Below are 14,038 nucleotides of genomic sequence, written 5' to 3' on the forward strand. Positions count from 1 at the left end.
TTGTGTTGCTCAGACAGGCAACATCATGCATCATTTCCTGATTCTGTTCACCCAACATGGTATGGAACATTTGACCTCCAACTTCTGACAGTTGTACAAAACAGCAGAGCTGGATTAAACAAACAGGACAATCCGCTGTTAGTATTCATCCTTTATTTCATTCCCAATCCCACGTCCTCCCACAAACACACTCGCATGCTGAGCTTTGTCAGATTGAGCCCATAAGGTCACTATGCTAATGTGTTATTCTGTTGACTCCAGAATGTTCAATAATTCAGGAGACAGGTTTGCTTGATATTTTGCTGCACAACCTTTTGTGTGTGTGTGTAAATGCAACGGAGCACTCACTGTTTTACTGTGTGTCAGCATGTGATAAGCTAGGCCAGTTGATTAAGTTAGCCTAGCGACGAGGCCTCAGATGGGAAAGCTTTGTGGCTTGGGAATTGGGATCCATATTGTACACAACCAACCACCGATTGCGTGGGAGTTTTTCAGTACAACACAGTGGAGAATTGTGGCTCTTGAAGTAAGGAACAGCCATACATTTCCATGATCCTCTGTTTTTTTTTTCACTCATTTTCTCGCAAACTTTTGAGATTTGTTGCATAAGGCACTAAAAAACCCAGAGTCCCATGCACAAAAGACACTGAGATGTCAGTAGCATCTAAAATATATATATATGTGTATGTGTGTGTGTGTGTGTGTGCGCGTGCTCTTTGTGTTCACATGGACCCGTTTTTGCATACTTAAGCCCTTCAGTAGATTCTTATGATTTCTGTAATGCTCTTCAATACAGCTTTCCAAATAAAACTTCAGTTTAACTTGAAGAAATTATGACAGTAATTGTAAAGTATAGCACTATTGTACAGTAGAATGTACCTCAATAATAATAACAATAATAGTTGTTGTTGTTATTATTACAATTTTGTTTTGAGGAATAATCATACAATTTTCTTTTGTGTTTAAATTTTAACAGTACATATTTGTTGTGTAATGCTTTGTATGCCAAAAAAGATAAAATTTAATTATTCATTTCTTATGTCTTCTTTTGATTACTAGAAAAAATTTAAATATAATGTTGAGCAAAACATTTCTTTTACGAATTCAGTTGATTAGATATTATTTTTGATCATTAAAAATGATTTAAACCATTAAAATTTAAGTCCAAAAAAAAAATAAAAATCGAGTGGAAAAATCTGAAATTTTTAAAAATAAAGCGGAAGTAAAGAATAAATAAAACCTATTTCATAGGGCCTATATAATAGGGCTGGGTTTTGACACAAATTTCATGATACAATTCTCATTCACAAGCTTGCGATTCAGTTTGATTCAATGTTGATTATTTTGGATATATATCAGGTACAGTACATGCCAAATTTTCTCAAGGAAAAGAAATCTAAAGGAAAAAAAAAAAGTTGGTCTCTGAAATTGTGCTATTGCTGTAAAATATACAGGAGTCAGTTGGTACTACATTATAATATGGCTGTCATAAAAAAGGTTCTGTCACTCCACAAAACTGACTGATTCGTGAATACTGAATTTTATTCATGACTTTAATTAAATAAACATAATTTGGCAACAAATTAAACTGATATCTTAGGATTTGAATGAAAAAATCTATTCACAATTTAAATCTTAGGATTTGAAGGACAGAGGTTATTCACAATTTTTGTATAAATCTTTTTTTTTTTTAAATTAAAACATTGAGCTGTGACGCTCATGCTGGAAGTGCAGGTTCGAATCTGCCTCGTTTTCCCATCAGAAAATGACTGAAAATAATTCCAGAATCTATTGGATATTTATTAATCTGTAGATATTTTTGTCTGTTTTTCATTTTTGTTTTTCTAGTGAATATTGTTTAAGATTAAAGGTCATTACATTTCAGTAATAATGCTGTTATGTTATGTAAGTTTCTTATATTTGTATTTTCTATTTGTGTCTGTATTTCTGTGTGTGTGAAGCTGCTGTAATACTAAAAATACTAAGTCTACCTAAGCTTTCTTTGCTTGTGTGTGTGTGTGTGTGTGTGTCCCTCTAAATGCTGATGTCATGTTCTGCCCACTCTTATATCCGCTTCCTGCCTCAGTGACAAACAAGGCTCAGCTATCCCAGCATGCCATGCATTCTCCTTTTTTCCTTCTTTTCTTTTTCTGTCCCTGTTTTATTTTTTTTTTATTTTTTTGAAAAACCTCCCACTGGAAAGGAGAGAGCAGCGCACACACACACACACACACACACCCACACACACACACACACACACACACAGGGCTCAGGAGGTTGTTTGGTTTGTTGGTTACTCTTGTACCCAGGGGCTGTTTGCCTAGTAATTTATCTCAGATGTGAAGGATTGAGAATCATGTTTGGCTGAGTGAAATCCCCCTACCCTCTTGAACACAGCCTCCACGGCCAACAGCAGGCCGCTCTCCTCTCCCAGCAGAGCCGTGCCCTCTTGGCCAGACCGCCACAGCCCTCCGCCAGCTCCAGACCCACACTAACATCGTTTAGCTTTTCTTTCTGCAGCTCTGATTTTTCACATACTCTCACACTAGTGCCCTGTATATAGTGAATACCAAAGTGCCCTCAACTTGGCAGTGGCTTCTGGGAAATAATTGACAGCTTGTTAGTGAATTTTAAAGCTGTTGGGTGTGGGCAGATTGACCGTCGCCGCTGTAGTCTGCCCCCTGTTGACCGGATTTTGATCAAGATGTCAGAAAACAAGATATTAGACATGAAATGAAGACATTTAAGACACATTCATGGTCTTATAGTACACAAGTTGATCAGAGCTTGTTTCCAAATAGCTTTCTCCACTTTCCTTTCCTCCACCTGTCATATAATTTTTATCAACCATTTAAGTCTTTTATTGAACATTGTTGCATTCAAAAGCATGTTGTAAAGTTCAATGCATTTGTGACTTTAAAGGTGTTGTGTTTAATTTATTTTCTGGTACAATATAGAATATTGGCCAATATTGTATAATTGTGCATACTCATTTTAGCATTTTATTAGCACACTCAGTTTTCATATTTAAATTGCATTTGTTGTCAATTAGAGCAGTGGTTTTCAACATTTTTGACTTCCACGGTGTACAACGATAATCAAAGGCCCTGTGATTTTTCCAGATGTTTAGGATTTACTGGATAAGGATTAAGGATAAGAATATTTTTTGCTTTATTTTCGCTTTATATATGCTTTATTTTCCAAATAAAGTAATTTAAAGCTGGGCATAACTAGAAAAATGTATATTGATATTGTATATTATAAAACAGCCCATGGAGGTTTAGGATTGTATTCATTTATGACTTTTCCAGGTCTACAAATCACACATTTTGAAATGAGGCTTCCTCATATATTAAGGTTTTTCAAACTGTGGGAATCGTGTTGTTGTTGAAAACGGAGATATTTAAAAAAATAAAATTTCATTTTATTTACTATTTTTTTTATTTTAATGCTTGTTTTTCTTATTTTAAATCATTTTAAATAAGCTTATAAGAACCACTGTTATACTGATAAATAACAATTTTAGCAGATTTCAAAATTAACCATTTGTTCATTTAATGTTGTCTAAATTAACTATTCATTTGATTTCTAATTGGTTTTATAGTTTCCACAATGTTGTAGATATATAACGACCATTTTATTAGTTTTAGGCTATGAAATAATAATATCAAATAATGATCAACTTTAATATTGGTGTTCCTTAGTGTTAGTATTTTTTTAAAAGGAAAAAATGTCTCACTTGGATATTTCTCCATATCACACTGGAATATCGGTGTTGTAACATTGAAAATAAATAACATTGTACTTTAAAAATGTTGTACACCAAAATGTTGTACCATTTTGACAGTATTCAACGTTATTTTGGCCACCACATTGTCGTGGAAATAAAGGTTGTGGAGTGACGAGTGAGATGGTCTAGATTTTCTTTCCTCACCGTATAAAGCAGTTCTGCTCATGCCCAAACTCCAGAATCACATCGCTGTGGTTTCAGCAATGTTTTCAGGCAGATGAAATATTGATGCAGTCATTCCTCAGTCCTACAGATGTGCTGCCCGAACCATAACATCTCTCGCTCGCTTCTGCTAACAAACAGACAAATGTGAACTAGTTTGTGCAACTTCAGATATTCATGAAGAGTCGGGTTTCATTACACTACACACAGTGTCATAATGCCATGCTGTACGTGTGCATCATGCACTACTGATGTGTAATGTGCCGTGAGTGTAGTGAAGGACATGCTGTGTACACAGGGCTTTGGTGTGGCATTGGGTGTAAGGCTGAGCTCTCCCAGCATTCCTTGGAGCACGGACAGATTGCTTCATGTGCTTCACACATACTGATATACTTCATCATTTATATATCCTCTCATACATAAACAGCCATTTTTTACACAAGAACCAGTGTAGTTTTACAGCTAACACACTTAATCTGCTAAACACACAGCACAATTAATTAAATTAAAACAATGGCAAGTGTCTTTCAAGTATTTCTCAGTTAAGTCTTGTTCAAGTATCCACTTCAGATTCTCAGTTATTCAAGACAAGTAAATAGTCGGCAGTAAAAAAGAGAGCAAAGAAGCTCATTACAAGCTATAAAGCAAATAGCCTAAAAACAAAAGAACAAAGATGCAAATTAAGTAAACAGTGCTTTATGGGTATCTAGTTTGAGTCATACATTTATAACACATTATATGTAAAAAAGCAAAAATAATCAAATGTGAATAGAGTGCAAGAGTCGGATTCTGGAGATTAAAATACTAAGTTTCTCTGTAGGAAACTGATTTTGAACAATTTATTAATCATTAAATACAGAAATACTGTGAGCTACGAGGTTGTTAATCAACGGAATATGGTTTTTTATTTTTTTATCTTCTTTTTAGACCATCAGCCCACATTATTAAATACTTTTTTTTTAAATAATAGTGTTTAACATCAGAATTCCTGGTAGAAAAACAAAATTTCCCATGATTCTGCAAGGAAATCTCCATATATATATATATATATATATATATAATAAATTTTTTTTTTCTTAAATAAAAGATTGCCCTTGTAGCTGGATGGTTTTGGTTCATGGCTTACAACTCTTGAAAGAATACTTTTTTTTTTTTTTTTTTTTTTTATAACCATTTTTTTTTACCCAGAAGTACTTTTCCTCAATGGGAAAAGTACTTCTGGAACAAAAAAAAAAAGTGGACAGGCACTCTTGCACTCCATAGAATTACTTAGTTTAGAATTATTTAATTATTTGCTATAATTAATTGTAATTCTTACACTTGCAAATAATACTGATTTAAAAGGTCCGTTTTGATTTCCTGTCTTTTGAGTCTGGACCTGACCCTCTCTCGTTCTTTCTTTCAGTCTAATAAGGTCCCGGTGGTCCAGCATGCTCACATGCACCCCCTGACCCCCCTCATCACCTACAGCAATGAACACTTTTCTCCAGGGACTCCTCCAGCCCACCTCTCTCCGGAGATCCTGGACCCAAAGACAGGTACTGCACACTCTACTTACACATTTTTAACTGAAAAACATTTTAAGTGAATTTTTCATTTTCACGTTTTTGTCCTCCGTTGTGTTACTGACTGACTGACTGTGTTCCTCTGGTTCAGGTATTCCTCGGACCCCTCACCCCTCAGAGCTGTCCCCCTACTACCCCCTGTCCCCCGGGGCCATGGGGCAGATCCCTCACCCATTAGGGTGGCTCGTCCCACAGTGAGTATCCCACGATCTTAATAGATACTATCCTCACACCCTGATTCATACTGATTCCCTCTGATTCACTGACTCTCTCTGTGCATCTCAGGCAGGGTCAACCCATGTATCCCATCACCGCCGGGGGTTTCCGTCACCCTTACCAAGCTCTTGCCATGAACGCATCCATGTCCAGGTGAGTTCTGTGTGTGTTTTGCAGATTGATTCTCCTATAACACATGGACTCTTTTCACAGAGTTTGTTGATATATTTTAACTGGATAAATTTAAAGGTTATATTAGCTTAGCAATAAGGTTGTGATGACATGGAAGCAGTGACAGATCTTTTATTCTCTGTTGTGATGTTCATCCAAGTGTAACACATTATCAAAAAAAAAAACTAATGCATCGGTTGTTGATTGGAATTCGTTTAATACAAAACAGAGGTTTATAAAGTAAGCTGGCTGGACGAAATAGTTATATTACAAGGTCAAAAGAAAATAAAATAAGTGCAGGTTAATTCTTTACAGTAAAATTAATAACATCCATTTAGAAAATACATGGGGTGAGTTGTCATTTCATTGTCGTTTACAAAAAACCCCAAACAGAGTCAAAGTTTTGTGAAAGAGTTACAAAATTGTTACACAACCCTGGGTTACACTTTATTTTATGGTGTCCTTGTTACACATTACATGTACTTACTATTATACTAACAATAAATTACATGCAAGTAACCCTAAACCAAACCCTAATCCTAACTATATAATAAGTAAATGTAGTTACTTAATATTACTCAGTACTTAAACACTGTAACAAGGACACCTTAAAATATAATGTAACCCAACCCTGAATTAGCATTCGCAACGTACACAATTAAAATGGTGAAACCTGAAAACAAGTACAAATTGCTTTGATTGATAAATGTTCCATTATAATTAGGTAACACTGTATTTTAAGGTGTTACACACGTTGCATGTACTTACTATAGTAATAACAGTAAATTATGCATAATTACAAGCAAGTAACCCTAAAACAAACCCTAACCTTATCCTTGTAGTAAGTACATTTACGTCATTAATATTAGTACTTATTTGTGTAAATACACTGTAACAATGTCACCTAAAAATAAAGTGTAACCATTTTAATGGAGGAATCTGTAGTCTTATTTTTAAGTTGTGTGAGAAATGAGAAAATCTGCCGTAATCCATGTTTTTCTTATTTTTTCTTCTTTTGGATGGTCGTATAACCTTAGCAGGGGATTCTTCTTTTAACATTTACTGTAGTCTTCCATTATGCCTCTGTACATCAGCTGCACCATTTAACTCTGCTGTTTCCAAACCAAGAAACACGCTTTGAAGAGTCGGTTTGGAGTTTATTCCACAATTGTACACACTCAAGATGAAATGGATCTGAATCGACAAGAATTTCTCGTAATTTAGTGCTAGCACTGGATTAAATGAGAATGATCTGTACTGAGCTTCTCTTGTTGTGTTGTGTGTGTTAGGGATTCTTGAATTATTCATACAGAGTCCATAGTGATCAATAGTCCGTCGTCCTCCAGACCTCTACAACCGTTGTCAGAACAAGCGAGAGCAAGCCCAGCCCTGCTCGTTTCTCCATTGGTAGAAGGACTACACTTTCTCTAGTTACTTTGAGTGTGTTTGATCCGACCCCTCCTTCCATTTGGTCCTGAATTGAAAACAATATCTGCTTTATAGTAAAGGCAGCCATATGATTTAACATTACTGAAATGTCACAAGCAAAAAAAGATCAATTGTATATTGCCAATAGTGTAGAAATGTATGAAGCACAGCTCACACAGAAATCGCTTTCAAACCCAGCAGCTTCCCGCTCACATGGATTTCTACTGAAATTCATAGTTTCAGTCTAACTTCTCCTTTTGAGGTGAGACTGCTTTTAGTCTGCAGAAGCTCATGCGGTCATCATGTGGAAACTACACATGCAGTTAATGAAGTCTCTTCCTGGTATCCTTGTGCCTACGCCAACTGAAATTAAGATTTTTTTCTTTTTCATTTAATAAAAGAGTCAAAGAGGAAGGGGGAAAATTGGTCAGTTTTTCTGGTTCTGGATGATGACAGGCCTTCATTGTGCGTTCACCTCAGTAGAAGCTCTAGGCGCTGGGATCAGAACCGTGTCCCATTCAGCCCGTTGTAGGAAGTGGTTTCCTTGGAATTTTGGTCTGGAGTGTCGCGCTTTTTGCGTTACCACAGTAACCCCGTACTTCACCTGTAACAGGAGCGAATAAAGGAGCTTTTCAGCTGGTACTCTATTTGGACTGAATATGACATGAATAGAAATAAGAGTGTGCTTTAGTCTAGACGCAGCATAGTTCACCCAAAAATGAAAATTCTGTCATGTACTCACCCTCAGGTTGTTTCCTTCGTCTGCTAAAAACAGAAGAATGTTGGTAACCAAACAGACTTCCATAGTGTTAGTTTCCATGCTAAGGTTCGGTTACCAACATTCAACAAAATATCTTATTTTATGTGCTACAGAAGAAAGAAACTTATGCAGGTTGAGGGTGAGTAAATAACTCATTTTTGGGTGGCCTATCAGCTTCTTTAAGACCTATCATTGAGTTTTGAGTATTATTATGGGATGTTTGTGTCATATAATTACTCACCCTCATGTTGTTCCAAACCCGTAAGACCTTCGTTCATCTTCAGAACACAAATGAAGATATTTTTGATGAAATCCGAGAGTTTTCTGACCCTGCAACACAACTGACACATTCAAGACCCAGAAAGGTAGTAAATAGTCCATGTGACATCAGCGGTTCAACTGCGCAAAGAAAACAAAAATAACAGCTTGATTCAACTATTTCTTCTCTTCTGTTTCAGTCTTCGACGTGAGATAAATTTTTCATTTTTGGGTGAACTGTCCCTTTAAGGGTTAAAGGTCAAGGTGTGCAAGCTGAACAGGTGTAAATATAGTCGGAGTGATGGTTTAGTGGTTTGCACACGTTGAGCCTTGGTGCTCACGTAGGAAATGCAGATTCAAGTCTAGCAAAGTCCAAAATCCTGTAAGATAGGAAGTCGAAGATTTGTTTTATTGGTTTCAGAAGGCAGTGATGCTTATTCGCCACTTTCTTTTTTTGCAGTTTGGTGTCCAGCCGCTTTTCTCCTCATATCGTTCCTCATCATCCTCACGGCCTTCATCAGACAGGCATCCCTCACCCAGCCATCGTCTCGCCGGCTATTAAACAAGAGCCCAATGGAGAACTCAGCCCAGCAGCTAATACGTAAGCACACGCATACAACACACTTCCCTCCGGTTTATGTTGTCTTATTTCGCTTTTTGGTAACTGACAGGTATCCTGTTTTATTACTAGTGGCTAATAGCATTAGCTTCACACTTTCACCTCCACTTAGTGATATTTTGGAGAAAATACGTTTATCACTGTTTTGTCTACAAGCTGGCCACCATTATACACACACTCCTCCATATCTGTTTTTCTCACCGTCACTCCTTCACACACACACACACACACATCTGGTACAAAGGCTGACCCACCTGTCGTGTGTGTTTGCAGAAAGTCTCCAGTCTCGACTAAGAAGGAGGAGGACAAGAAACCTCACATAAAGAAGCCCCTGAACGCCTTCATGCTCTATATGAAAGAGATGAGGGCCAAAGTGGTGGCCGAGTGCACACTGAAAGAAAGCGCCGCCATCAACCAGATCCTCGGCCGCAGGGTGAGTAAACCGTTTAGTCCTCGTATGAACACCCATCTTGAGTCAACCAGTCACAAGTGGTCAGAAACAAATGCTGGGGGGGGGGGTAAATGTGATCCAAAATTAGGATGCAGTCAAAAACATACATTTGTTGTGTAAACGCTAATGTTTCCTACAACATTAACATATCGCCTACTCGCCTGTAAATCAACCGTTGTGCTATTGGTTCCTTAAATGATTTATTATTTCCAAATATATATACATATACATACACAGCTTGCAGAACAACTGTTTTCAACACTGATAATAAGAAGAAATGTTTCTTGAGCAGCAAATCAGCATATTAGAATGATTTCTGAAGGATCATGTGACACTGAAGACTGGAGTAATGATGCTGAAAATTCAGCTTTGATCACAGGAATAAATTTTGTTTTAATATATATTCAAATCGAAAACAGTTGTTTTAAATCGTAATAATATTTCACAAAATTATTATTATTGTATTTTTGATCAAATAAATGCAGCCTTAGTGAGACTTTCAGAAACATTTAAATATCTTTGAAGATTAGTGTGTAACTATTTTTGCACGATTGTTGCGTGTACATACAGTGCATGGGTGTGCAGTCACACTGGTACGTGCGTTGTGTAAATGGCGTGTGTTTGTGTGTACAGTATATGTGTGTGTGTTTGGCCTTTGGCTGACTGTGGTGTATGTGTTTGCAGTGGCATTCTCTATCTCGAGAGGAACAGGCCAAATACTACGAGCTGGCCAGGAAAGAGAGGCAGCTGCACTCTCAACTCTACCCTGGCTGGTCCGCGAGAGATAACTATGTGAGTCAGACATTTCAGCACACGTGCGCACACAGCCTTACGCTCACATTTGTATGCTGTCAAATGGCACAGTTTCTATCAATACGGTACAGTTGGGTTTCACTGGCTGTTTTTGTAAACAGTGGAGAAACAAATCCCATGATTTTTTTTTGTGTGTGTGTTATGCTTTAAAAATCTATACACCACCATCACGTAAGAATAGTTACTGTATTGCTCTTACAGATCTTCATCTTAAATCATATGTAATAATTTTGAAAATCTGTTGTATATTGATCCTTGTAGGAATAAAAGGATTTTTAATTAAAAGAAAAAAAACACACAGTGACTGGCATTTAGCAGAGTCACAAACCTAATAGAAAATGAACAAACTAATATTCATTTTAACCACCTGAGGTTGACAGAGCTTCACTACCTCTATTCACTGATCATTTGTTTAAGAATATTAGGCCTAATTTTAAACCCTATTCATGGAAAGTGCCAAATGTTCTTTATATTATATAACTGCACTTCTTTGATGCCTTTGTTTGTCCATTCTGTGTTATTTTACTTCATTCTGTATTTATGGCTCTAACTCTATTTCCATCTCTCTCGCCCTCTGTTTCTCTCACTCTATTTTTTTCTCTTCAGGGCAAGCGGAAGAAGAGGAAGAGAGATAATAAGACAGACTCAACACCAGAGGGTGAGGACACACACACACACACACACTCACGCAGCCTTTTCTCTCTCGCCTTGTCCATTTCTAACCACGCTCTCTCCTCCTTGCTAACATGCAGCTTATGAGGTCCAGTGCTAGCACAGGCAGGTACAGTATGTCTGCAGGCTTAGGGGCCGTTCACACAGGATACGGTCTTTTTTCCTCTATTGTTTAATCGTTGGTTTACATACACATGCGACAAATGGACGTCTTTGGCAGTTGCACCACGTCTTGCTGTATTTTCATCATCTTGCGCCATTAGCAATGAGAGGCCATGTCAGTTCAGTGAATCAGTGTCTGTTTAAACCAGTGGACCAATCTGATGGATGTGGGAGTGAGATATAAGCATGTTAAGTGTTTATTTTGACTGGTCTATGTTAGTGTGCTCTTAGACAGCCAGTGTCAGAACTGTAGAAGTCAGCCCACTCTTCATTGTGATCTCATCCACGACTGCGTCCACCATTTGAGTACAGTGACGTCAATAAATGAACACAACGCCATTTCCATTTTGTGTTGAGTATTGTATGGGTGAATCTCATTAAAGCTGCAAAGAAGAACATGTCTAGGTCATATTTCACCCCAAAATCAAATATTTTGCACAAGGAAGCAACATGGCAATTAAGTACATTTCCCACCAGATTCTTTTTAATGTAATGCAAAAATGGTATGCTGCATTAAATCTAAAGACAGCAGTTTTGTGGGGGCCAAAAACCTTCCTGACCACTAGGAGGTGCTGTGCTGAAACTGTGCAGACACCCTCAGGTCATAATTATTATAACACATGCCAAGTTTGGTTTAAATACGCTAAAGCATTGCAGAGATATAGCCTCACATCCATTTTGGCGCGTTCTTCGTCAATTCCGTTTGCATGTTATTCGAGAACGTTTCGACTAATCAACTTGTTTGTCGGCCATGTTCTGAAGATGATCTGATTTGGTCTAGGAGTTCTAAAAATGGAAAGGTTTTTATTATTATTATTATTAAAAATGGTGGGAAATTTAGTAAAATTTCAACGTAAAAATTAATTCAATTTGTTGATTTAAAGCAACACTATGTAACTTTTTCTGTTCAAAATTTGCAAAATGTATATAATGAGTGAGTACATCATAAATTCATCTACCAAAATGCCTTTTTGTCCTATTCCAAATCACTACGGTACATTTATAATAAGTGATCATTTTTGGACTATTGTCACCGCTGCGGAGTAACACATACCTGCGTGAATCGCCATAGAGATAAACTTGGAGAAGTAGCTCCGGTTAGAATGTTCTTCCGCGGGATGCGTTCAGTTCTGTTTATTAACCGCTAGAGCGCCAAAATTTACATAGTGTTGCTTTAAAAAGAATCATTTGAAAATGGCTATTACATTGAGAATGTAATGTGAATTGTTCAGAATAATGGGAATTGCCATTTTCTTTTCACAGCTTGTGAAATTTCTTAGGATACTGCAATAAAAAAGTTTAAAATCACATTCTTCGGCACCTTTTTAAAAAACTAATTCAACATTTAATAATTATAAATGCAAAAAAAAAAAAAAACCTGCTTTCTTGGAAATCACACCTTGGCATATCAATCTTTTCTTCAGATTCAAGTTCACCAAACTTGAACTTTGGAATGTAGCGAATTGCGAAACGTCTTTGCGTGAACTTGCATTTCCAGTCTTTAGCATTAAGGTGTATGAATAGAAGTCATTGGAGTGAAAAGTGTATTGATATCGTCCCTTAAAATATTCAGATGCATTGCACCAATGAGAATTTGGTGGGAAAATGTGTCCTGAAAATATCTCTGGATTAAAAAAGAATAAAAAGATTAAAAAAAAAAAAACCTTTATTAAAAATTGCAGCTGAGGTTTTTGAGAGTGTATCATGACCTCCCTGTTTCTTGGTAAATTTGGTCTCATCTCTGCTGTTGTTTAACAGATATATGAACTCCGAACAGTTAGAAATCCTCGCCATTCATATTGCGTGATTTCCGTCTTCTTTCAGATTTCTCAGCACGGAATAAGAAGCCGTGTGTGCAGTACCTCCCTCAGGAGAAGATGATTGACAGCCCGGCCTCGTCTCACGGCAGCATGCTGGACTCTCCAGCCACACCCTCGGTGGCCCTGGCCTCGCCCGCCGCTCCCGCCCCCACTCACTCTGAGCAGGCCCAACCGCTGTCACTCACCACCAAACCTGACCGCCACCATCACTTCCCTCTGCTCTCCAAACCCTCCTCCTCCTCATCATCCTCCTCCTCCTCCTCCTCCCAGCCAACCAGCTCCTCAGGCAGACAGTCAACTCCGCCTCTTCTGTCTCGGCCACTCCCCTTGGCTTCCCTGCATGCCTCTCTCTTGTCTCCGCCCTCCCCGTTCCATCAGGCCGCTCTTCACTCCCATCATGCTTTGTTCCAGTCCCAGCCGCTCTCTTTGGTAACCAAATCAGCTGACTGACTCTTCAAAAGCAATTCTCTCTTAATGTCTTTTACATAATGCTGTATATTGCTTTTTACCTTTTGGAGAAATAGATGTCAGGTTAACTTTTTTGATAAGTGAAAAGGAAATAAATATAATTGGTCAATATTTGATCATCTGCTTTTCTGTGTCTGTATAAAACAATGTATTTTTTGTAATGTCTACTTTGGAACTGGTTTCTTATTTGATGCATTTATTCAGTAAACTTGTATAAAGAATACATGTATTAAAAACTACTTTTAAAAGACAAGAAGGAACAAAAAAACTTTAAGCTTGCCTGTAATTAATGGTAGTTTTGGAGTTTAATTCATAGTACTGGCAATTTATTAGACCTCTTTGCAACGACCCCCTCTACCCCAGTTTTGAAGTGTGTGAACTTGATAAATAAAACTTGTCAATTGTTTCTAAAAATGGATGTCATTGTCCTCTTGGGGTCAAGTTTATTAATTCATTGGATGTCTTTTCCTTTTCTTTTTTTATTTGTCTAGCCGTGAATAAGTCATGGAAAATTAACAAATCTTAAAACCTTTTTTTCTATCAATAAATATAGAATAATAATAATAATAATAAAAAAGTGGTTAAAAAATGTAGCCTGGATTTTAGCTAGTAAGGGTGAGTTATTTTGGGGTCAAATGTTGATATGTAATAATTGTTATACATTTATTTCTCATAAATGAGTT

At 37.2% G+C, this 14,038-nt stretch overlaps 1 protein-coding gene across 1 annotated transcript in view; it reads left to right on the plus strand.

Annotated features, from left to right (window-relative positions):
• The window catches only part of LOC109094448 (transcription factor 7-like 1-B), a 55,161-nt gene extending 41,392 nt beyond the window's left edge, over positions 1–13,769 (plus strand). Inside the window, exons 5-12 of the mRNA XM_042730245.1 lie at positions 5,358–5,490; positions 5,609–5,711; positions 5,803–5,886; positions 8,811–8,951; positions 9,243–9,402; positions 10,105–10,212; positions 10,840–10,891; positions 12,892–13,769. Coding sequence (XP_042586179.1) covers positions 5,358–5,490; positions 5,609–5,711; positions 5,803–5,886; positions 8,811–8,951; positions 9,243–9,402; positions 10,105–10,212; positions 10,840–10,891; positions 12,892–13,337 — 1,227 coding nt within the window. The 3' untranslated portion in view covers positions 13,338–13,769. The remainder of the gene's footprint in view (positions 1–5,357; positions 5,491–5,608; positions 5,712–5,802; positions 5,887–8,810; positions 8,952–9,242; positions 9,403–10,104; positions 10,213–10,839; positions 10,892–12,891) is intronic.
• Positions 13,770–14,038: the final 269 nt, after the last annotated feature.

This window comes from Cyprinus carpio, chromosome B8 (genome assembly GCF_018340385.1).
Source record: "Cyprinus carpio isolate SPL01 chromosome B8, ASM1834038v1, whole genome shotgun sequence".
In the NCBI taxonomy this organism is placed as follows: Eukaryota; Metazoa; Chordata; class Actinopteri; order Cypriniformes; family Cyprinidae; genus Cyprinus; species Cyprinus carpio.